A 25,817-nucleotide genomic window follows, 5' to 3' on the forward strand; every position below is an offset into this window, starting at 1 on the left:
TAGTTCTGTGATCATAGACAGTATGTGGGTAAACAAATGATCATAGCTGTGTTCCAATGATACAAACAGGCAGCAGGCTAAATTTGGCTCACAGCCATAGTTTGCTGGACCCTTCTCTGTGCCTCATTATGGAAGGATACACCAACTAAAATCTCCCCACTGGCCTGTCAGTCATAAGTGTTAATAACATTAGTTGAAGAGCTTGAACTTTTTCCTTAATATGCATGGATATAATCTCTTATTTTTGTAGACGTAGAAAATGGTACTGAACTAAGTCAAGTTTTTAATCACTTCAAAAATAAATTGTCTAACTTGGAGCATGCTTGCAAATTTCAGGAAAAATTATGTTTATTATTGTTGGGTAAACCTAATGTTAATTTTTTAAAATACTATTTATTTATTTGGCAGGTAGAGTTACAGACACAGAGAGAGAGAGAGAGAGAGAGAGAGAGAGAGAAAGGTCAGGTACCACATTAGAAGGGAGCTGGATCAGAAGTGGAGCAAAAAAAAAAAAAAAAAAAAAAAACAAAACAGTTCCAGATTAGTGGTAATGATAACCAATGCCTCAAGATTTCTTTTTTTTTTTTTTTTTTTAAGACTTATTTATTTATTTGAAAGTCAGAGTTACACAGAGAGAAAGAAGAAGGAGAGGTAGAGAGAGAGGTCTTCCATTTGCTGGTTCACTCCCAAATTGGCCGCAACAGCTGGAGCTGCGCCGATCTGAAGCCAGGAGCCAGGAGCTTCTTCCACATCTCCCATGCGAGTGCAGGGGCCTAAGGACTTGCACCATTTTCTACTGCTTTCCTAGGCCACAACAGAGAGCTGGATCGGAAGTGGAGCAGCTGGGCCTTAACTGGCATCCATATGGGATTCTTGCACTGCAGGTGGCAACTTTACCTGCTATACCACAGTGCCAGCTGCCTCAAGATTTCAGTTAGAATTTATCACTAAGGGCAAACTATATCATTAGGAAGGAAGGTTTTATTGAGCCAAATCTTGGAAATGAGAACAAGTAGATAATATAGGGCCTGATATAAATATAAGCATGGGAATGAATTGAAAATAAGAATGAGGAGCTGGCCCCAGTGCCAATGGTCTTTTTTTTTTTTTTTTTTTTAGATGTATTTTATTTGAAAGGTAGAGTTACAAAGAGAGAAGGAGAGACAGACAGAGGTCTTTTTTTTTTTTTTTTTTAGATGTATTTTATTTGAAAGGTAGAGTTACAAAGAGAGAAGGAGAGACAGACAGAGGTCTTTTTTTTTTTTTTTTTTTTTTTTTTTGACAGGCAGAGTGGACAGTGAGAGAGAGAGAGACAGAAAGAAAGGTCTTCCTTTGCCGTTGGTTTACCCTCCAATGGCCACTGCGGCCGGTGTGCAGCACCGCGCTGATCCGATGGCAGGAGCCAGGTACTTATCCTGGTCTCCCATGGGGTGCAGGGCCCAAGCACCTGGGCCATCCTCCACTGTACTCCCTGGCCACAGCAGAGAGGTGACCTGGAAGAGGGGCAACCGGGACTAGAACCTGATGTGCTGGCGCCGCAAGGCGGAGGATTAGTCTAGTGAGCCGTGGCGCCAGCCTAGACAGAGGTCTTTTATCCTCTGGTTCACTCTGCAAATGGCTGCAACGGCCAAAACCAGGAGCCAGGAGCTTCATCTGGGTCTCCCATGTGATTGCAGGGCCCTGTCCTGTCCTGTCCTGTCACTGGAGTCAGAACATTTGTTCTTTCTTTCCATTGCCCATTGCAAGGTTTCTTGCCAATCAGTAATTTCTTAGTCTCTTGATCTTGTCCCTTTCCTGCCATCCTTTTCCTTATTCAAGAGTTCATGGTGTCAAATATAAATTTAGTCATGCCAAATCACTTAAAAAGTTTTCCCATCACCTACAGGGCAAAGTCCAAGTTTCTTAATGGTAGGAGGGGTCTCCAGTAAAGGTTCTGATCCTGCTCCCTGCTGGTGCACCTGAGAAGGCAGCAGAAGACTGCACAAGTGTTTGGGCTCCTGCTACCCATTGGGAGACCTGGATGGAGTTCCTCACTCCTGGCTTCATTCTGGCCCAGCCCTGGCTTTTGGGGCATGAACCAGCAAATGGAAGATTTCTTTCTCCCCCTGTGTCACTCTACCTTTCAAATAAATAAATTTCTTTTTAGGCAAATTTTGTAGAAAATACATATTAAGAAAAAACTATGCATGGATCTTTCTGTCTGTCTGTCTGTTTGTCTTTCTAGATTTATTTTTGGGACCGGCGCTGTGGCTTCGCACCAGTATCCCATTTAGGCACTGTTTTGAGACTCAGCTGTCCACTTATGATCCAGCTCCCTGCTAATGACCTGGGAAAGCAGCAGAAGATGGCCCATGTGCTTGGACACCTGCACCCACATGGGAGACTTGGAAGAAGCTTCTGGCTCCTAGCTTTGGATTGGCCCAATTCTAGCCATTGCAGCCATTTGGGGAATGAGCCAGTGGATGGAAGACTTCTCTCTCTGTCTTTCCCTTTCTGTATCTATAACTCTGCCTCTCAAATAAATAAAAATGCTTTATGGCTTGGACCGTCTTGCTGCCTTCTCAGGTGCACCAGCAGGGAGCAGGGTCAGAACCTTTACTGAAGACCCCTCCTACAGTTAAGAAACTTGGACTTTGCCCTATAGGTGATGGGAAAACTTTTTAAGTGATTTAGCATGACTAAATTTATAAATTATAAAAAAATAAAAATGCTTTATTTATTTGAAAAGCAGAATTACAGAGAGAGAGGGAGAGACTCACATAGACAGATCTTCTATCTGATGGTTCACTCCCCAAATGGCTGCAATGGTTGAGGCTGTGCCAGGCCAAAACCAGGAGCCCAGAGTTTCCTCTAGGTCTCCTATGTGGGTGGTAGGGACCCAGGCATTTGACGCATCTTCCAATGCTTTCCCAGGTGCAATAGCAGGGTGCTGGATCAGAAGTGGAACAGCCAGGTTTTGAACCAGTGCCCATAAGGGATGCTGGCATCGCAGGCAGCGGTTTAGCCCACTGTGCCACAACACCAGCATCCTATGCATAGATTTCAAAAATTTTTGCACCAGAATAAACTTGTATTTTAATTAATTCCATTTTCCATGAACTTTTTGAAGTCCCCTGATACACTTTCTCCCCTCTCCCTAGTCCTCACTCTTCACTCTTAATGCATACACAGATCGTAGCAAGCTGCACGTAGACCTCTAAACATGCTTTGTGTCGTACGTGAGCCTTTGCTTAGTTGGCTCTCTCTGTCCAGAATTGTAACCCACACCTATCATCTTTATTTCTGGCCAATTCTCCACCCTAACTCCCCTTCCCCTCCTTTTCTCAAGTAGGTTCAGGATTCTCCCTCCTCAATCATTCCCTTTTTCTCCCTACATTACATTGTGCACACTTTTAGTATGATACCCATAATATTTTTGGGTAGCCCTTTGCTTACGTGCCTGCCTAATTCTATTAGATTAGAAAGTTCATGAGGGCACATACTAAGTTCTGTCCTTTTTTATATTCTTGGCGCCTAACAAGTTGATTCTGTCAGGCACAAAATAATGCAAATATTTTGTTCATATTTTATGGATTAAAAAAACCCAAGAGGCTCAGAGAAAATGCATTATAGGCTCAGGACAACAATTAGTTAATGAAGCATATGGGTTTTTAACAACCATTTCAATACTGTCTTCATTAATGATAATACTTCTCATAACAATAATACTTCTCACAATTAAATCCATCAGGATAAGGATTCTATTCTTAGCCTATGGACTTAGAGCCCCCTAGTGGATGTCAGAATTCCCACATGGAAGTGTACAAAATATTTGCCTTTTCTGTAGTGAGTAAGAATACAAGTTTTTTTTTTTTAATGTACACAGATCCTTTTGTGACTGATTCAGAGGAAAATCAACTTGTGAAGGAGATATAATGATTACTTTTTAATTTTTTATTTATTTATTTTCATTTTAGCTTTTCAGAGGAAAGCAATATTAGGGCCCCAACTGCAGGAGATTTAAAATAATAGCTTTGTGGGGCTGGTACTGTGGCTAAGTAGTAGGCTAAGCCTCCGTCCGTGGCAGCTGCATTGCATTTGGGTGCCAGTTTGAGTTCCAGCTGCTCCTCTTCCAATCCAGCTCTCTGCTAATAGCCTAGGAAAGCAGTGGAAGATGGCCCAAGTGCTTGGGCCCCTGCATCTGCGTGGGAGACCTGGAAGAAGCTCCTGGCTTCAGCCTGGTTCAGTTCTGGCTGTTGTGGCCATTTGGGGAGTGAATCAGTGGATGGAAGAACTTTCTCCCTCTCTCTCTCTAACTCTGCCTCTCAAATAAATAAATAAAATCTTAAAAAAAATAATAACAGCTTTGCACAGTTCAGGGGAATTGGTAAGGTATAAGAAAGTGTGTTTTTTTTTTTTTTAAGAGGAGTTTTATTGATGGCAAGAAAGTGTTTTTTGAAAGTAAGTAAATTCAGGTTAGATGGTAATATCTGAAGATTTCCTAGTCATAAATTAAAAAAAAACTTAGAAACTTGACATAAAAATTTAAATTAAAAAGCCTATTTCTTTTCTTTTTTCTTTCTTTCTTTTTTTTTTTTTTTATTGACAGGCAGAGTTAGACAGTGAGAGAGAGAGACAGAAAGGTCTTCCTTTGCTGTTCGTTTACCCTCCAATGGCCGTTGCGGCCGGTGTGCTGTGGCCAGTGCACCGTGCTGATCCGATGGCAGGAGCCAGGTGCTTATCCTGGTCTCCCATGGGGTGCAGGGCCCAAGCACTTGGGCCATCCTCCACTGCACTCCCTGGCCATAGCAGAGAGCTGGACTGGAAGAGGAGCAACCGGGACAGAATCCGGTGCCCCAACCGGGACTAGAACCCGGTGTGCTAGCGCCACAGGCAGAGGATTAGCCTATTGAGCCGCAGCGCCGGCCTAAAAGCCTATTTCTTTAAATAAACGTGGCTTTAAATATATTTCTGGCTGCTATAGTAATTTTAATTCTTAATGAGAACTTATTTCTAATTTAATGACTATCTGTATCAAGACACACAGCACTATGTTCTATTATCTATGTCACACCTGTTTTTGTTGTTGATATAAAATATTGTGGTCTGGCAGGCATTCTAGGTTTTGAGGGTACAAGTTAAAAAATGTTTTAAAATATATGTACTTTCTGAATCTATATTCTATATAGAGTTATTTCTTTCATTCCTTTGGCAAATACTCGTTCAGCTCTGGTTGTGAACCAGGCCCTCTCCTATACCCTGAAATAGTAGCTATGAGTAAACAGAACAGACAAGCATTGGTCTTTGCCAGAACGTGATTCACATGCAAGTAGATACTTGTAACATGCTTACTTTAACACGTTCTTGCAAAAGTGGAATTAAAAGATAATTTTGGGGCCGGCGCCGCAGCTCACTAGGCTAATCCTCCGCCTAGCGGCACCGGCACACCGGATTCTAGTCCCGGTCGGGGCGCCGGATTCTGTCCCGGTTGCCCCTCTTCCAGGCCAGCTCTCTGCTGTGGCCAGGGAGTGCAGTGGGGGATGGCCCAAGTGCTTGGGCCCTGCACCCCATGGGAGACCAGGAGAAGCACCTGGCTCCTGGCTTCGGATCAGTGCGGTGTGCCGGCCACAGCGGCCATTGGAGGGTGAACCAACGGCAAAAAGAAAGACCTTTCTCTCTGTCTCTCTCTCTCACTGTCCACTCTGCCTGTAAAAAAAAAAAAAAGATAATTTCGGGGGCCGGCGTTGTGCAGTGGGTTAAGCCACCACTTCCAAAGCTAGCATTTCCTGTGAGCACTGGTTCAAATCCTTGCTGCACCACTTTTTTTTTTTTTTTTATTCCATTTATTTGAGAGGCAGAGTTACAGAGAGAAGAGGAGACAGAGAGCCTTCATCTACTGAGTTACTCCCCAGTTGGCCACAACAGCTGGAGCTGGGCCGATCTGGGCTGATGTGAAACCAGGAGCTAGGAGCTTTCTTCTGGGTCTCCCACCTTGGGCAGGGCCCAAGCACTTGGGCATCTTCCACTGCTCTCCCAGGCCACAGCAGAGAGCTGGATGGGAAGTGGAGCAGCCACATGGGATGCCAGCACTGCAGGCCAGCTTTAACCTACTGCGCCACAGTGCCAGCCCCTGCTTCACTTTTTTTGTTGTTGTTGTTATTTTTTTTTGTTATTTATTTATTTATTTTTTGAAGGCAGAGTTAGAGAGACAGAAAGGTCTTCCTTCCGTTGGTTCGCCACCCAAATGGCCACTACGGCCGGCACGCTGCGCCAATCCAAAGCCAGGAGCCAGGTGCTTCTCCTGGTCTCCCATGCGGGTGCAGGGCCCAAGCACTTGGGCCATCCTCCACTGCCTTCCTGGGCCACAGCAGAGAGCTGGACTGGAAGAGGAGTGACTGGGATAGAATCTGGTGCCCCTACCGGGACTAGAACCCCGGGCTGGCGCTGCAGGCGGAGGATTAGCCTGGTGAGCTGCAGCGCTGGCCTTTTGTTATTTTGATATATTTTTTTAAAGATTTACTTATTTATTTATTTATTTGAAAGGCAGAGCTACAGAGAGGTTCACTCCCCAAATGAATGCAATGGCTAGAGCTGTGCCTGTCTGAAACCAGGGGTTTCTTTTGGGTCTCCCATGTGGGTGCAGGGGCCCAAGGACTTGACCATCTTCTACTGCTCTACTGCTTTCCCAGGCCATAGCAGAGAGCTGGATTGGAAGTGGGCAGCTGGGGCTTGAACCAGCAGGTGGGATGCCGGCACTGCAGGTGGCAGCTTTACCCTCTACGCCACAGTGCTGACCCCAGAGAATAATTTTCTAAATAGAAAGTTGAACTGAGTGACCTGAATGGAATGAAGCTTTGCAGCTGTCTGGAGGAATAGGCTTCCAGCTAGGAGATCAGCAACTGCAGAGACTGAATGGGTGAGGGCTGTGCTTGGCCTGTTCAAGGGATAGCAAGGAGGCAGCTGTGGCAGGACTTCAAGAATCACGGTAGAATGGTGGGAGATAAAGTTGGAGAAGTAGCTGGGGTAGATCTTGTAGAAACTTCCCATTTCATCCTATGTGTAAAATAAAACTTTTGGATAGTTTCTAGTAGAATAAAGTCACCTAATTTAAGTTTTTTTTTTTAAAGATTTATTTATTTATTTGAAAGAATTACACACAGAGAGAAGGAGAGGCAGAGAGAGAGAGAGAGAGAGAGAGAGGTCTTCCATCTGCTGGTATGCTCCCCAGTTGGCCGCAATGGCCAGAGCAGTGCTGATTTGAAGCCAGGAGCCAGGAGCTTCTTCTAGGTCTTCCATGTGGATGCAGGGGCCTAAGGACTTGCTCCATCTACTACTTTCCCGGGACATAGCAGAGAGCTGGATCAAAAGAGGAGCACCAGGACTTGAACCAGCACCCATATGGGATACGGGTACTGCAGGTGGCGACTTTACCCACTGTGCCACAGCCCCAGCCCCCTAATTTAAGTTTAAAGGTTTATTCTATGGCATGTAGAGGAACAGACTTTAGAATACAAGAAAGAAAGCAGGGACATCAGTTGGGCAGTGGTAATTACACAGGCCTCCAGATAAGAGATTGTGGTGGGCTAGTGATGGAGGGGGCAGAAGTAGTCAGATTTGAGATATATTTTGAAGATAGAATCAACAGGATATATTGTCTGTGTGGTGAGTGAGCATGGGCATAGTCAAGGGTAACTCCAGGGTTAATAAATAGACACTCAACTTACAGTGTTTACAGTGGCTAACTCCCATCAGTGGCCTTATTGGGAACTTTTTTTTTTCTTTTTGCTTATCTGCATTTACCAGTTTTTCTAGATGGAATGGGTTATGCTTCTGTAATACAAAGTACATAGATTATTTTAAAATTAGAGCTAGCAGTGATACTATATTAATTCTTCATGTGTTCTCTCACCCATTCTGATTTTTGAAAAGAATTTAAATTATATAACCTCTTAAAATTTGTCCTTTTATTTGTAGTGATTAGCCTTTGTACCTTTCCACATTTGAAGATGGTGAAGCTAGATATTCATACTCTGGCCCATCACCTCAAGCAGGAGCGCTTATATGTAAACTCTGAGAAACAGCTCATTCAGAGACTCAATGCGGATGTTCTTAAAACGGCAGAGAAGTTGTATCGCACAGCATGGATTGCAAAGCAACAGAGAATTAATTTGGATCGGCTTATCATAACTAGGTAAAGATTTTCTTTTTTTTTTAACCTTTATTTCTCAAACTCAAAGCTTTATTTCACAGGTAAAGATTTTCAAGTCTTTTGTGAATTGCTATGAATGAATCTATCTCAAATAAAGTGCATAGCTTAACTCAGTAAGTTTCAAGTTTTCAACTCTGTGAATGTTTCAATGACATATTTATTGCAGAGTTACTATAAGTGGTTTATTTATTGCTCATTTTAAGTCTTCATAGGTGTCCTGTGTATAGGACAATGGTACATAATGGGTTAGATGGCTTAAATTACTAAAATTGAATCTTTGCTTATACTGTATTTAGAGTTTATTTTTTAAAGATTTATTTATTTGAAAGAATTACAGAGAGAGGGGAAGACACAGTGAGAGAAGGCTCTTCCATCCGGTGGTTCACTCCTAGAAGGCTGCAACAGCCAGGACTGGGCCTGGCCCAAGCTGGGAGCCAGGAACTTCATTTGAGTTTCCCATGTGGCCTCAGGGGTCCAAATACTTGGGCCATCTTCCACTGCTTTTCCCAGGCCACTGGCAGGGAGATGGATAGAAAGTGGAGCAGCTGGGACATGAACTGGTTCCCATATGGAATGCTGGTGTCGCAAGTGGTGGGTTTACCAGCTATGCCACAACACTGAGACCTATTTTATTTATTAACTTAAGTACTACTATAGAAATTTGTAATTTAACCATTAATATTTTTACCATACCAATTAGATTTTATTTATTTGACAGATAGAGTTAGACAGTGAGAGAGAGAGACAGAGAGAAAGGTCTTCCTTCCGTTGGTTCACCCCTCAAATGGCCGCTATGGCCAGAGCTACGCCGATCCGAAGCCAGGAGCTGGGTGCTTCTTCCTGGTCTCCCATGGGGATGCAGGAGCCCAAGCACTTGGGCCATCCTCCACTGCCCTCCTGGGCCACAGCAGAGAGCTGGACTGGAAGAGGAGCAACCAGGACAGAATCCAGCACCCATATGGGATGCTGGCGCCGCAGGCAGAGGATTAACCAAGTGAGCCATGGCGCTGGCCCCCAGATTTTTTTTTTTTTTTTTTTAAAGATTTATTTATTTCTGGCCGGCGCCGCGGCTCACTAGGCTAATCCTCCGCCTAGCGGCGCCGGCACACCGGGTTCTAGTCCCGGTCGGGGCGCCGGATTCTGTCCCGGTTGCCCCTCTTCCAGGCCAGCCCTCTGCTGTGGCCAGGGAGTGCAGTGGAGGATGGCCCAGGTGCTTGGGCCCTGCACCCCATGGGAGACCAGGAAAAGCACCTGGCTCCTGGCTCCTGCCATCGGATCAGCGCGGTGCATCAGCCACAGCGCACCGGCCGCAGCAGCCACTGGAGGGTGAACCAATGGCAAAGGAAGACCTTTCTCTCTGTCTCTCTCTCTCACTGTCCACTCTGCCTGTCAAAAAAAAAAAAATAAATAAAAATAAAAAATAAAAAAAAATATTTAAAAAAAAGATTTATTTATTTCCAAGAGTGACAGAGAAAGTAGGTGAGAGAGAGAGCGCGAGCTTCTGTCTGCTGGTTCACTCTCAAGTAGCCAGGTTTGAGCCAGACTGAAGCCTGGAGCCAGGAACTCCATCCTGTTCTCCTTACATGGGTGGCAGGGTCCCAAGTTTAGGTTATTTTCCACTGCCTTCCCAGACACATTAGCAGGATGCTGGATTGAAAGCAGAGTAGCCAGGACTCGAACCAACGCCCTGATATGGGATGCCATCATTCCAAGTGATAGCTTAATCTGCTCTGCCACAACACCAGCCTCACTCCTTTGTACTTCTTAGTTTTGTCTTTCTCTATTCATTCAGATGCTGTTGATCTAAAAGATTTTAGCAATTCAGAGTGATCTCTTTGCTGGACCTATAATTCACACACATTTCCATGTTTCATATATAGTTTATGTGTCATGTTATTAATATTACTATTTCTTGTCTCATTTTCTGCAGTGCTGAAGCTTCCCCTGCTGAATGTTGCCAACATGCCAAGATTTTGGAGGATACACAGTTTGTTGATGGATATAAACAGTTGGGTTTTCAGGAAACTGCTTATGGAGAGTTCTTGAGTCGATTAAGGGAAAATCCTCGTCTTATTGCCTCCTCTTTGGTTGCTGGAGAGAAGCTTAATCAGGAGAACACACAAAGTGTTATTTACACCGTTTTTACCTCCCTATATGGCAACTGCATTATGCAAGAAGATGAAAGCTACCTCCTTCAGGTTTTGCGATACTTGATTGAATTTGAACTTAAAGAAAGTGACAACCCCAGACGCCTTTTGAGGAGAGGAACTTGTGCCTTCAGCATCTTATTTAAACTTTTTTCTGAAGGACTCTTTTCTGCCAAACTTTTTCTCACAGCTACTTTACATGAGCCAATCATGCAACTGCTTGTTGAAGATGAAGATCATTTGGAAACTGATCCAAACAAGTTAATTGAGAGGTTCTCCCCATCTCAACAGGAGAAACTCTTTGGGGAGAAAGGCTCAGATAGATACAGGCAGAAGGTTCAAGAGATGGTGGAGTCTAATGAGGCCAAACTGGTAGCTTTGGTGAACAAATTTATTGGTTATCTCAAACAGAACACATACTGCTTTCCCCACAGTTTGAGGTGGATCGTGTCACAGATGTACAAAACCCTTTCCTGTGTAGATAGACTGGAAGTTGGGGAGGTCAGGGCAATGTGTACTGATCTCTTGTTGGCCTGCTTCATTTGTCCTGCAGTTGTCAACCCTGAACAGTATGGGATAATTTCTGATGCTCCAATTAATGAGGTGGCACGGTTTAACCTGATGCAGGTATGCTTTTGCTATTCGTAGTGATTGGGCATTAGGGGATGGGAACAGAAAATACGACGACAGTACTCACATGAGTATTTTTACCATTCCTTTTCTTCAGACTGTTGCTTCTTTGGACTTAAAAGCAATCATATTGAAAAATTTAAATGTAGTCCTAAAACATTTTGTGTTAGTTTTTAAATGGAATTTTCACACACTTGAATGTCTAGTTGATTAAATTTTCTACAAGTCCACCATCCCTCTTCTATAATTTCAGAATGCAGAATGAAAAACTGAGAATGACATTTATATTTCAGTTTGTAGCAAAACCTAAGCTGAACTAACATGAGGTTATTTCTAGTTGTTAGGTAGTTTTTGTGACTAAAGTTTTTTTTTTGTTTGTTTGTTTGTTTTTTTGTTTTTTTTTTTTGCAAAGGGAGGCTACCTTATGTGCTGTATATGTTGTCTTAGATAATGCACTAAATTACATTTCTAAAATCTTTGAGTTCTAAAGTGTGAAACTCTTCTAGACCTAAGAGTTTCATAAAGAGGATTTTTACATGTTTTTTGTAATCATCTGAAGTCATTTTAGTGTTTATTTAATTATTTATTTGAGAGGCAAAGTTACAGAGAGAGGGAGAGACTGAAAGGTTTTCCGTTTGCTGGTTCACTCCCCAGATGGCTGCAATGGCCGGAGGTAGGCCAGGCTAAAGCCAGGAGCCAGGAGCTTCTTCCAGGTCTCCCACGTGGGTGCAGAGGCCCAAACACTTGGGCCATCATCTACTGCTTTCCCAGGCCATCAGCAGAGAGCTGAATTGAAGGAGGAGCAGCCGGGACTAGAGCCAGTGCCCATATGGAATGTCGGCACTGCAGGTGGAGGCTTAACCTACTTCCCCACAGCGACGGCCCCTCGTTTTATTATTAGTTTGCAGAATCTCTTCATCTTATCTCCCAGAATAAAATCTTAGATGAAGCAGTTAGGTTTTTCAGAATATATTACTTCTGGATGACTTCAGAGATAAGCTTTTTTTCATTATTATTCAGGTTTTTTTTTTTTTTTTTTTTTGCTTTTTCTTTATCTATCACATTGGGGTGTTTAGTAATTCACTATATAGAAATCCTTGAGGCTGGCGCCGCAGCTCACTTGGCTAGTCCTCTGCCTGTGGTGCCGGCACCCCGGGGTTCTAGTCCCGGTTGGGGCGTCGGATTCTGTCCCAGTTGCTCCTCTTCCAGTCCAGCTCTCTGCTGTGTCCCGGAAGGCAGTGGAGGATGGCCCAAGTCCTTGGGCCCTGCACCCACATGGAAGACCAGGAGGAAGCACCTGGCTCCTGGCTCAGATTGGCACAGCGCGCCGGCTGTAGCGGCCATTTGGGGAGTGAACCAATGGAAGGAAGACCTTTCTCTCTGTCTCTCTCTCTCACTGTCTAACTCTGCCTGTCAAAAAAAAAGGAAATCCTTGAAATAAAATTTTTAGTTTTTTTAATCATCTGTGAAATATTATTCTTATGACATGATGCATTTGTAGTTTTATTTTTGTTATTCTGTTAGAGATTGAATCACATATTTTCAAAATGAGTAAAAAGGAGGGTTGTCCTTGATGCTAACATAATGATGCTAACAATAATGAAGCCTGGAGCCTTCAGTCATAGTGGATTCACACTTCACTTTTGGCAGTAAAAAACTTGTTCTGTGAGTTAGTATCTACTCATAGCTGATATTCTATAGGAATTGTAGGTTTTTTGTTTTTTAAAGATTATTTATCTGAAAGGCAGAGTTACACAGAGGCAGAGGCAGAGGCAGAGAGAGAAGTCTTTCATCTGATAGTTTACTCCCCAGATTGCCTCAATGGCTGGGGCTGGGCTGATCTGAAGCCAGGAGCTTCTTCTGGGTGTCCCTCGTGGTGCAGGGGCCCAAGGACTTGGGCCATCTTCTGCTTTCCCAGGCTGTAGCAGAGAGCTGGATTGGAAGTGGAGCAGCTAGGACTCATCAAACGGGCGCCCATATGGGATGCCAGCACTGTAGGCGGCGGCCCCAAATTGTTTGCTTTTAAATCTAGGGAGAAAAATCTTTTTATTTTCTTTTAAAAGATTTACTTATTGGTTGAAAGGCAGAGATAAAAGAGAGCAGAGAGGTAGAGAATGAGAGAGTGCTTCTGTCTGTTGGTTCACTCCCCAGATGTCTGCCAGAGCTGGGTCACACCAAAGCCAGGAGCTTATTTTGGGTCTCCCATGCAGGTGCAGGGGCCCAAATACTTGGGCAATCTTTAGCTGCTTTCCTAGGAGTACTAGCAGGGAGTTGGATTGGAAGTGGAGCAGCTGGGTCTTGAGCTGGTGCCTATATGGGATGCTGGCACTGCAGGCAGAAGTTTACCTTCTTTGCCACAACGCTAGCCCTTCAGAAAGAATGCTACCTCAAGTGCTTTGTGAATTCTAAAGGGAAAAGTACTTTAAATAACAACAACAAAAACTTTTTTTTTTTTTTTAATTTTTTTTGACAGGCAGAGTGGACAGTGAGAGAGACAGACAGAGAGAGAAAGGTCTTCCTTTTGCCGTTGGTTCACCCTCCAATGGCCGCCGCTGCAGCCGGCGCACCGCGCTGATCCGATGGCAGGAGCCAGGATCCAGGTGCTTTTCCTGGTCTCCCATGGGGTGCAGGGCCCAAGCACCTGGGCCATCCTCCACTGCACTCCCTGGCCATAGCAGAGAGCTGGCCTGGAAGAGGGGCAACCGGGACAGAATCCGGCGCCCCAACCGGGACTAGAACCCGGTGTGCCGGCGCCGCAAGGTGGAGGATTAGCCTATTGAGCCACGGCGCCGGCTAACAAAAACTTTTCATTGTTACTTGAAGTGCAGAGAGAAATATAGACAGAGATTTTGCATCCTCTGTTTTGCTCCCCAAATGTCTGCAATAGTCGGGTCTGGGCTATGCTGAAATCAGGAGTGGGGAACTCAGCCTTCCATAGGTGACAAGGACCCAAGAACTCGAGCTGTCATCTCCCTTCCAGGGTACACGTTAGTGGGAGGCTGGAATTGGAATTGGATGGAAAGCTGGGAGTCAAACCTAGGCATTCTGATTTGTGATCAGGTGGCATTTTTTTTTTTTTTTTTTTTTAAGATCTATTTTGCTTTAGTTGAAAGGCAGAGTGATAGAAAAAGAGAGGCAGAGAGAGAGAGGGATCTCCATTCACTCCAAAGGGCTTTAACAGCCAGGTCTGGGCCAGGCCAGAGCCAAGAACTCTTATCTGGGTCTTCCACGTGGATGCCTTTCCAGGCACATTAGCAGGACTGGATCAGAGACAGAGCAGCTGGGATCCTGACAGGGGATGCTGGCGCCATACTTAATGCACTGTGCCTCAATGCTTGTCCCATGTGCCGCGTCTTAACCACTGTACAGAATGCCTGCCCCAGGAAAAGTACTTAATATTGAAGTAATTTAATAAGTGAGTCACCTTTTATAAATCAGTTTAAAAATTTCTAGCACATGAATAATGTGATACTAGCACACTTACTTAGTGTTGATATCTTAGAAGTGAAAGCAAATTTTTCTATAACTCTTAATCTATATAACTATATAATCTATAACTTTTAAATCTTTCTATAACTCTTAATCTAAAAATAGTAAAAACTGGCATAGATAAAATACCCATTTTACTGAGGACCTTGTTTTGTATGCCCAGGCAGGTGGTGAACATATTTTTATGAACCAGGTTTTTAGACTAGTACAGAAGTGCTTTTGTAGAGAAGAATTTATGGGTGTCTCTAGCTGCTATCCCCTACTGTTGCTTTGGATTGCAGGTTGGCCGCCTTCTGCAGCAGTTAGCAATGACCGGCTCAGAAGAGGGAGACCCCCGGACAAAGAGCAGCCTTGGAAAATTTGACAAAGTAAGATTGAACCCTATGTTTTGTGGACATTGCTTACAGAAAATTCTGCCAGATTCTTAGTTGAATTTGCTTAGTTGTTTATAAACTAATGTTCCTTATAATTAACTACAGTTTTGGATTAGATTTTGATGAAAGATGTCATTGAAAATCACAAATTCTTCAGTAGACTTTTTTTTTTTTTTGACAGGCAGAGTGGACAGTGAGAGAGAGAGAGACAGAGAGAAAGGTCTTCCTTTGCCGTTGGTTCACCCTCCAGTGGCTGCTGCGGCCGGTGCGCTGTGGCTGATGCACCGCGCTGATCCGATGGCGGGAGCCAGGTACTTATCCTGGTCTCCCATGGGGTGCAGGGCCCAAGCACTTGGGCCATCCTCCACTGCACTCCCTGGCCACAGCAGAGAGCTGGCCTGGAAGAGGGGCAACCAGGAAAGAATCCGGCGCCCCAACCGGGTCTAGAACCTGGAGTGCCGGCACCGCAAGGTGGAGGATTAGCCTAGTGAGCTGCGGCGCCGGCCTTTAGTAGACTATTGAGCAGGTAGCATTGTAGTAAGCATCAAAGATCTGCTAAGATTCTTTTGTTTTAAAAAGTTTGTTTTTTAAAAATTTGTGGATGTAATGAAGCAAGAATAATTGTATAATTTTAAGTATATTTCATAAATGAATATTTATGGCATTGTTCAGTTAAAGAAAAATTTAATCATATATTGAGTAGGATGTATATTAAATTTGGCTTTTTTTTTGAGAGTGTTTTTATGTGTTTATTTATTTTTTTAATTTATTTTTTGACAGAGTGGACAGTGAGAGAGAGACAGAAAGGTCTTCCTTTTTCCGTTGGTTCACCCTCCAATGGCCGCTGTGGCCGGTGCGCTGCAGCTGGCGCAGCGCGCTGATCCGATGGCAGGAGCCAGGTGCTTCTCCTGGTTTCCCATGCGGGTGCAGGGCCCAAGGACTTGGGCCATCCTCCACTGCACTCCCTGGCCACAGCAGAGAGCTGGACAGGAAGAGGAGCAACCGGGACAGAATCCGGCACCCTGACCAGGACTAGAACCTGGGGTGCCGGCACTGCAGGCGGAGGATTAGCCTATTGAGCTGCAGCGCCGGCTGTTTTTTTTTTTTTTTTTTTTTAAATTAATTAATTTATTTGAGAGACAGAGTTACAGACAGAGGGAGAGTCAGAGACAGAGAGAGAGAGGTCTTCCATTCTCTGATTCATTCCCAGATGGCTACAATGCTGGAGTCTAAAACCAGGAACAAGGAGCTTCTTCTGGGTCTCCCACATCGGTGCAAGGGCCCAAGTAGTTGGGCCATCTCTCACTGCTTTTTCAGGCCATTAGCAGAGAGCTGGATCAGAAGTGGAGCATCCAGGACTTGACTGGCTCCCATATGGGCTGCTGGCGCCACAGTGCTGGCCCTCGAACTTGGCTAAAAATGAAAAGATGATACAGTGAAATTTCAATTCTCACCTCTAGTCTTTCTTTCCTCCCTGAAAGGGTCTTGAAATTATCAGTTTTCTGTATATCATTCTAGAGGTCACATGTGTACAAGCAAAGTTCTACATATATTCTCCCACCCGGCTCCATTCCTCCCCTTTCACAAAGGGAAGCCTAGTGTATATACTGTTCTGTGTTGTTTGTTTTGTTTACCAGTATGTCTTGCAGATTATTCTATGACAATATATAAGAGTTTACTTTTTTTTTTTTAAATGTTGGGCTTAGAGTAATTCTCAAGAAGTTAATACTTTTGTGTTTTTTTATCCACCTTAAAAACTTTATTCCAGGATTTTCAAGGGTGATATTTCACTGTGGTCATTTCCTGTTTTGACAGAGCTGTGTTGCTGCTTTCCTTGATGTTGTGATTGGGGGCCGTGCAGTGGAGACCCCTCCGATGTCCGCCGTTAATCCTCTGGAAGGGTTAAGCAGAACTGTGGTTTATATAACCTACAGTCAACTTGTTACTCTGGTAAAGGCTTCTTCGTTGATAGAATTTGCTCATAAGTCATTTAGCTAAGCGTGAGCAGTCACAGATGAGTATATTGTGTAAGAAATATATATTGTATTTGAAAAATTGATTTTAGAAGCTAAAGTAAAAATTGATTTTACTTTTGCCAGGTGAATTTTATGAAGAGTGTGATGTCTGGAGATCAACTGAGAGAAGATAGAATGGCTCTTGACAATTTATTGGCAAACCTACCCCAGGCCAAACCAGGAAAAAGCAGCAGTTTAGAAATGACGCCCTACAATACTCCTCAGCTGTCTCCAGCAACCACTCCAGCCAATAAAAAGAACCGATTACCTATAGGTAAAGAGAATTTCTCACATTGGGGCTCTTCCTTAAAGTTGATATTTTTTAGTCTTTGTTATTGTTCTGTATTTTGGATTATTGTTTTAAATACTTGGTAAAGTCTTTTCATGTTTATTGCTAGTATTTCAATTTTTAAAAATTACACCAGATCGATGAAAGTGTATCAGTAGACTTTATCTAAACACATTTTTCATAATTAATTGAAATTATGCCAACTACAGTATACTTTAAATTTAAGCATTTTTTTCCTTAAGAAAATGTTGAAAATGTTATTTGTCATAGTTAATTTTTGAATTATGTAATCCTCTCCTTTTCTAAAGTTCTAAATAATAAATGTAGCAGTCTAATAAAGTAGAAAATAATAATTACTGTGTTTTCATTGTTTTATTAGTAATTAGTAGCAACTGAGCTAAGATATCTTAATACTATAAAATAAAGAAAAAGTTTCATTTTGTCAAGTTTAGTCATTTAAGAATTATGTCTGACCTTTATCTGCTTAGTAACTGTTATCTGTGCATACATACACAAAATTAATTGAGCACGTGCCATGTACCAGACATTGGGTAAGGACTTTATAAATGCTGTTTCATTTAGTCCACACAAAAACTCTGTGAAGGTATAATCAGTATTTTATACTTGAGGTGCTGTTAGACACTGGGGTTACAGAGAACATGGGACATACCCTCATGCTCAGGTTACTTGCTCATAGTCTAGTTGAAGAGAACAAGAAGAGACCAGTACCCTTTGTCCTATCTATTCTGATGGAGATAAGCATGGACTTATGGAGATTCTTAACTTAGCCAAATGATGAGGGTTTCAGGAGAAGATTGTGGAGAAAGTGAAATGAAAGATTTTCCATTCACTGGTTCACTCCCCAGATGACTGCAATGGCTGGAGCTGGGTCAGACTGAAGCCAAGAGACAGGAGCTTCTTCTGGGTCTCCCACGTGGGTGCAGGGGCCCAGCACTTGGGCTGTCCTCTACTGCTTTCCCAGGCACACAAGCAGGAAGCTGGATCAGAAGTGGAGCAGCCAGGACTCGAACCAGAGCCCATATGGGATGGTGGTGCTTCATGTGGCTTCACTGTGGCTGTGCCACAGTGCCAGCTCCAGAACCTGTATTTTCTCTTGAAGGGGAAATGAAAGCTGACAGAGTGAACAAGATGAGGAAAAGTGTGTAGGCCATGGGAGCAGGCATATTTTAGTGTCAGCTTAGTAATGAGGAACTAAGCAACACTTCATGATCATAAATAGCTTGTTATAATTTATAAAGAATGGGATTTTATTTTTAAATTTCCATGAGCTAATTTGTTAAGAACTGTTGGTTTCTTTCTTTCTTTCTTTATTTTTTTTCTTTAAGATTTATTTATTTATTTATTTATTTGAAAGGCAGAGTTACAGAGAAGCAGAGGCAGAGAGAAAGAGAGAGACCTTCCATTTGCTGGTTCACTCCCCAAGTGGCCAGAATAGCCAGGGCTGGGCAGAGCCAAAGCCAGGAACCTGGAACTTCTGGGTCTCCCATGCGGGTGCAGGGTCCCAGTGGCTTGGGCCATCTTTTACTGCTTTCCCAGGCCATAGCAGAGGGTTGGATCAGAAGTGGAGCAGCCAGGACTGGAACCGGCACCCATATGGGATTCAGGTACTGCAGGCAACAGCTCTACCTGTTGCACCACAGCGCTGGCCCCAAGAACTGTCAGTTTCCTCAAATTAATCTATTGTACATTTAATGTAATATGGAATTGCATCATCAACAGGAATGTGATGTCATATTCTTCAAGTCTTTGGCCGGCCTTCCTTCCTTCCTTCCTTCCTTCCTTCCTTCCTTCCTTCCTTCCTTCCTTCCTATGTTGATTTGAAAGGCAGAGTTACAGAGAAAGGAGAGACAGGAGAGATCTTTCATCCACTGGTTCATTCTTCAAATGGCCACCACAGCCTACGCTGAAGCCAGGAACCAGGAGCTTCATCTGGGTCTCCTCTGTGGGTACAGAGATCCAAGGACTTGGGTCGTCCTCCACTGCTTTCCCAGGCACATTAGACTCCCATATGGGATGCTGATGTAGCAGTGGGCAGCTCAGTCTACCCACCACAAAACTGGCCCCACGTTGTTGGCTTTCTTCATCAACCCAAAATGTCAGTGTTCATGATTAAAAATAGAAGAAAAATGAAACATAGAGCTTAGTGATTTTTAATATTGTGGACTATATATGCTTTGTTAACATGAAGAGTTAAATGATTTTTGGTAGCTCAGCTATTTTATTTTTCCATTGTTCTCTGCTATACACTAAATATTTCATTTCCTATCATCCAAAGGTATTATTAAATATGGATCTAGTGGAAAGTAAATTTCAAATGGTTTCCAAGTATTTTTTTTTGACAGGCAAAGTGGACAGTGAGAGAGAGACAGAGAGAAAGGTCTTCCTTTGCCGTTGGTTCACCCTCCAATGGCCACCGCAGCCGGTGTGCTGTGGCCGGCGCACCGCGCTGATCCGATGGCAGGAGCCAGGGACTTATCCTGGTCTCCCGTGGGGTGCAGGGCCCAAGTACTTGGGCCATCCTCCACTGCACTCCCTAGCCACAGCAGAGAGCTGGCCTGGAAGAGGGGCAACCGGGACAGAATCCGGCGCCCCGACCGGGACTAGAATCCGGTGTGCCGGCGCCGCAAGGGGGAGGATTAGCCTAGTGAGCCGCGGCGCCGGCCCCAAGTATTGTTTTATATAGTCACGAGACCTGGTCATTGCATTTATTTTGTATCTTGTACTATGTGTCCATTGTTCAGAGGGTTGATTTTCTTTTTGTTTAATGTTTTCGCAACCCAGGACAGCAGTTAGCAGCCATCACTCCTGGGATTCCTTAGCCACTAATCTCACTGCTCATATCACACCTAGTAGCCCCATTTAGTGGGTAGTAGGCTTTTTTTTTTTCTAATTAAAGATCTATTTATTTATTTGAGATGCAGAGTTACAGACAGAGTGAGGGAGAGAGAGGTCTTTGATTCGCTGGTTCACTCCCCCAATGGCCACAGCAGCCAGAGCTGGGCTGATCTGAAACTGGAAGCCAGGAGCTTCTTCCATGTCTCCTGTGTGGGTACAGGGGCCCAAGCACTTGGGCCACTTGCCAGTGCTTTCCCAGGCCATTAGCAGAGAGCTGGACCAGAAGTGGAGTAGCCGGGACTTGAATGGCATCCAAATGGGATACTGGCACTGCAGGCAGAGGCTTTACCTACTATGCCGCAGCACCAGCCCCTAGGCTGTTCTTATACAACTTTTACTTAAGAAGTAAAGCGTGCTCCATATGTTTGTCTCTTTTGCTGTTTATAGATTGCTACATGAGGCTGGTGCCGCGGCTCACTAGGCTAATCCTCCACCTGTGGCGCTGGCACCCGGGTTCTAGTTCTGGTTGGGGCGCCAGATTCTGTCCCGGTTACTCCTCTTCCAGTCCAGCTCTCTGCTGGCCCGGGAGTGCAGTGGAGGATGGCCCAAGTCCTTGGGCCCTGCACCCACATGGGAAACCAGGAGGAAGCACCTGGCTCCTGGCTTTGGATCTGCGCAGCACACCGGCCGTAGTGGCCATTTGTGGGGTGAACCAACGGAAGGAAGACCTTTCTCTCTGTCTCTCTCTCACTGTCTAACTCTGCCTGTCAAAAAAAAAAAAAAAAAAAAAAGATTGCTACATGAAATTTGATTACTTGTATTTTTATAAATTATAGAGTTTATTAATACTGATAGACCTGTTCGTGGAGTTGTGCTTTAGTTCATTAAAATAATTGAGTAAAAAAACTGAGAGCCAGCTAATAGAGATGTGAGTGGGGCCTATTTTAGACTTTTGGAAATGGGTATGTGTTCTGAATTTTCAGACAAAGGTAATTTATCTGCAGCATTGTAAAGAAAAGATGATTTGTATATCTGCCTCTTTCTGTCATCAAGGAGGTCAGCTTTCACTCAAAGTAAAATTGAAAGATTTTTGTTACTATAGAATGCTTTTGCTTCCTATTTTTTATTTCCCACTGCAAGAATTTCTACTCAGTATTCTGTTTGCATTTGGATTTTCATGCTTCTGAAAGAAAATAGAAACTTTTCCCAGAAGATACTCAGAGAAACTGTTACAAACTATCTATATTGTTCAGTGACCAAAAGTTCTTGAAAAAGCTATAGGGTGGATTCTTTTATTAAAAAGAAAAAATATTACTTGTTTACTTATAGATGGGGGAAGCACCTTTACTAATTAAGAATGTATTAACAAAACAGAAAGGGCCTCATTTAAAAAAAAGTTTTATTTATTTTATTTGAAAGGCAGAGTGACAGGGAGAAAAAGAGAGGTCTTCCATTTGCTGGTTCACTCCCCAGATGGCCAAGCCCAGCTAGCCTAGGCTGACACCAGGAGCCAGGAGCTCCGTCTGGGTCGCCAGCATGGGTGGTAGGCACTGAAGTACTTGGACCATCATCTGGTGCCTCCCAGGATGCACAGTAGCAGGAAGCTGAATTGGAACTGGAGATGAGACCCCGTCCCAGGCACTTTGATAAGGGATGTGGCCATCTCAATCAGCGGCTTACCCTGTTATGTCCCAATGCCTGTCCCAGGACTTCATATTTTATTTTTTTCACTTTTTTAAAGTTTTATTTATTTGAAAGGCAAAGTGACAGAAAAGTTTTTGTCCACAGTTCACTCCCACATTTCTAGGCATATTAGCAGGAAGCTGGATCAGAAGCAGAGCAGCTGGGGCTGAAATGGGCAGTCCAAAATGGAATGCCAGTGTCCCAAGTGGTGGCTTAACCCGCTGTGCTATAATGCTTGTCCCAAAATCTCATATTTTAAACATTAGGAAAACTTCCCTTTTGTATTTTTGGAAAGAAGTTTATTCATTTCAGGGGAGAGAATATGCTTTAAAAAAAAAAAGATTTATTTAATTATTTGAGAGGCGGAGTTAGAGAGAGGGAGAGAGACAGAGAGAAAGACCTTCCATCCTCTGGCTCGCTGCCCAGATGACTGCAGTGGCTGGAGCTACACCAGTCTGGAGCTAGGAGCTAGGAGCTTCTGGGTCTCTAACCAGGTGCAGGGTCCCCAGGACTTAGGCCATCTTCTACTTCTTTTCCGAGGCCATAGCAGAGAGCTGAATTGGAAGTAGAGCAACTGGGACCAGAACCAATGCCCAAATGGGATGCCAGCACTGCAGGCAGTGGCTTTACCCGCTACGTTGCAGCGCTGGCACCTGGAAAATGTGCTTTTAAAAACTTACTCTGGGAGCAGGCATTATGGCCCTGTAGGTTACACTGCAGCCTCCAGTGCCCACATCTCATATCAGAGTACTGATTTGAGTCCTGGAAACTCAACTTCCAATATAGCTTCCTGCTAATGAGCCCAGGAAGGCAGCAGGTGATGGATGGCCCAAGTGCTTGGGTTCCTGCCACCTATGTGGAAAACCTGGATGGAGTTGATGGTTCTTAGCCTCGGCCTGGCCTAGAATATGCTGCTGCTGCATTTGGGTAGGGAACTAGTGGATGGCCATCTTCTGCTGCTTGCCCACATACATTAGCAGGGAGCTGGATTGGAAGCGGCATAGCGATGACTTGAGCTGGCACCCATATGGGGCACTAGCAACATAGGCAGCAGCTTTACTCACTACACCACAGTACCGGCCCTGTTATCAGTTTTGAAAGAGATTGAGTTTCTGGTTCGGTTTTTTTCTTACTCATATTTTCACCACTGATTTTTTTCATGCTTGCATAAATCTACACTAATGGAAAATACATTTCTGTATTTAGAGTACTATTTTTATCATTTTCTTTCTGTAAATTATTTTATTTGCAATTTTTTATTAGCTACTCGGAGCAGAAGCCGTACTAATATGCTAATGGACCTACATATGGACCATGAAGGATCATCTCAGGAAACTATCCCGGAGGTACAACCAGAAGAGGTGTTGGTCATTTCCTTAGGGACAGGTCCCCAGCTTACTCCAGGAATGATGTCAGAAAACGAGGTATGAGTCTACTGGTGCGTGTAACTTACAGCCATAATTATTAAGAAATCTATATTGTTTTCTTTAAATTAGTGATCTTTTGCTTCTGCATTTGCTATGTTTGCTTCTATATTTGTGTCTTAGTTCGATCAAGGCAGGTTTGATATCTCGTGAGGGTCTGTTTCCTGGCTCCTAGATGATACTTTCTTGTTGTGTCCTCACATGGTACAAGGGGCAAACAAGCTTGCTTGTGCCTATTTTATAAGACCACGAATCCCATCCATGAGGGCCCTAACCAATGACCTAATCCTCTATCCAGAGACCCTACCTCCAAATACTATATCATCTTGGTGATTAGGATTTCAACACTTGAATTTTGGGGGAACACAGTCATACCATAGAAAGGCATTTAATGCATAATCTTCATTATATTCAATGAACCCACCGTGATGTGCCATTAGATGCCAGTCTCCTTGTGAACTGTTGTAGAAGCACTTCACATTAATACATCTGTGGGCCGGCGCCGCGGCTCACTCGGCTAATCCTCCGCCTTGCGGCGCCGGCACACAGGGTTCTAGTCCCGGTCGGGGTGCCGGATTCTGTCCCAGTTGCCCCTCTTCCAGGCCAGCTCTCTGCTGTGGCCTGGGAGTGCAGTGGAGGATGGCCCAAGTGCTTGGGCCCTGCACCCCATGGGAGACCAGGATAAGTACCTGGCTCCCGCCATCAGATCAGCACACTGCACCGGCCGCAGCACGCCAGCCGCGGCAGCCATTGGAGGGTGAACTAACGGCAAAGGAAGACCTTTCTCTCTGTCTCTTTCTCTCACTGCCCACTCTGCCTGTCAAAAAATAAAAAACAAAACAAAACAAACATCTGTGGCACAGAAGTTGGTGAACAGGTCCACAACAAAGTAATTTTTCCTTGTAGTACAAAAAACTGTGGTGTGGAAATTGAATAGACTTTTCCTGTAATTTATAGGAAATGTTTTGTTTGTTTTCTGTCCAATGGTATACTAGCGGCATTTCTGCTCAGAATTATTATTTTTTTTAAATTTTGGCCAGTGCTGTGGCTCACTTGGCTAATCCTCCACCTGCGGTGTGGGTACTCCGGGTTCTAGTCCTGGTCAGGGTGCCAGATTCTGTCCCGGTTGCTCCTCTTCCAGTCCAGCTCTCTGCTGTGGCCCAGGAAGGCAGTGGAGGATGGCCCAAGTGCTTGTGCCCAGCACCACATGGGAGACCAGGAAGAAGCACTTGGCTCCTGGCTTTGGATTGGCGCAGTGCTGGCCGTAGCGGCCATTTAGGGGGTGAACCAATGGAAGGAAGACCTTTCTCTCTGTCTCTCTCTCTAACTCTGCCTGTCAAAAAAAAAAAAATTTATTTATTTGAAAGGGAGAGTTACAGAGAGGCAGCTGCAGAGAGAGAGAGAGAGAGAGAGAGAGAGAGAGAGAGAGAGGTCTTCCATTTAGTGGTCTGCTCCTCAGATAGCCGTAACTGCCATATATTTTATTACTCTGAATATGTTGCTTGTGTCCTGGAAGAAAACCATTTTTTTTTAAGATTTATTTATTTTAATTGACAGAGTTACAGAGAGGCAGAGAGAGAGAGAAAAAACAAGAGAGAGAGAGAGAGAAGGAGAGGAGCCTTCCATGCACTGATATACTCCCCATATGGCTGCAATGGCTGAGCTGAGCTGATCTGAAGCCAGGAGCTTCTTTTGGGTCTCCCATGTGAGTGCAGAGGCCCAAGGACTTGGGCCATCTGCTACTGCTTTCCCAGTCCACAGCAGAGAGCTGGATCGGAAGTGGAGCAGTCGGGACTCGAACCGGTGCCTGTATGAAATGCCAGCACTGCAGACAGTGACTTTATCTGCTATGCCACAGCGCCGGCTCCCAGTTTTTTTTTTCCCCTTATTATTTGGTTGGTCAGGAAAAAATGTAAAAGACAGCTGCAAAGAAAACCCAAGGAAATAAAGTCTTTAGAGGAAATGAGGCTGGAAATTTGGACATCAGTTCTAAGTATTAAAAAATATTTACTTTGATACGGAGAGGGAGATAGATCTTCCATCTGTGGTTCACTCCTGTATAGCTGCAATGACCAAAGCCGGGAGCCAGGAGCTACATCTGGGTCTTCCGTGTGGGTGGCTGGGGGCCAAGCACAGGCCATTTTCCATCTGCTGCTACTTTTCCCAGCCCATTAGCAGGGAGCAGGATTGTACCGGCAGCAAGCATATGAACCCGTGCCCACATGGGATGCTGGTGTCATAGATGGCAGCTTTACCTGCTATACCACAGTGCCAGCCCATTTTAAGATAGGCATTGGTTTTTCTTTATTTTTAAAGATTTATTTATTTGAAAGAGTTACACAGAGATGGGAGAGGGAGAGGGAGGGAGAGAGGTCTTCCATCTGATGGTTCACTCCCCAGTTGGCTGCAGTAGCCGGAGCTGCGCCGATCAGGAGCCAGGAGCCAAGAGCTTCTTCTGGGTCACCCACATGGGTGCAGGGCCCCAAGGATTTGGGCCATCTTCCACTGCTTTCCCAGGCCACAGCAGAGAGCTGGATCGGAAGTGGAGCAGCCGGAACTCAAACCGGCGCCCATATGGGATGCCAGTGCTTCAGGCCAGGATATTAATCCACTGCACCACAGCGCCAGCCCCTGTTTTTCTTTATTTTTAAAGAAGACAAAGTTAGAGAGAGGGAGAGGTAGATCTTCCATCTGCTGTTTCACTCCCCAAATGGCCGCAACA

General features: G+C 44.3%; 1 protein-coding gene across 10 annotated transcripts in view; it reads left to right on the plus strand.

Annotated features, from left to right (window-relative positions):
- Positions 1–25,817, plus strand: part of GAPVD1 (GTPase activating protein and VPS9 domains 1) — a 106,074-nt gene that overhangs the window by 25,543 nt on the left and 54,714 nt on the right. For all 10 annotated transcript variants that reach the window (XR_011382064.1, XR_011382065.1, XM_051836384.2 and 7 more), the window contains 6 exons: positions 7,954–8,170; positions 10,119–10,962; positions 14,736–14,822; positions 16,644–16,778; positions 16,928–17,117; positions 22,935–23,095. Coding sequence is in view for 8 of the 10 variants with exons in the window: in XM_051836384.2 (XP_051692344.2) it covers positions 7,986–8,170; positions 10,119–10,962; positions 14,736–14,822; positions 16,644–16,778; positions 16,928–17,117; positions 22,935–23,095 (1,602 nt within the window). In the remaining 2 variants the exon portion in view is untranslated. The remainder of the gene's footprint in view (positions 1–7,953; positions 8,171–10,118; positions 10,963–14,735; positions 14,823–16,643; positions 16,779–16,927; positions 17,118–22,934; positions 23,096–25,817) is intronic.

Source organism: Oryctolagus cuniculus, chromosome 1 (genome assembly GCF_964237555.1).
Source record: "Oryctolagus cuniculus chromosome 1, mOryCun1.1, whole genome shotgun sequence".
NCBI lineage: Eukaryota > Metazoa > Chordata > Mammalia > Lagomorpha > Leporidae > Oryctolagus > Oryctolagus cuniculus.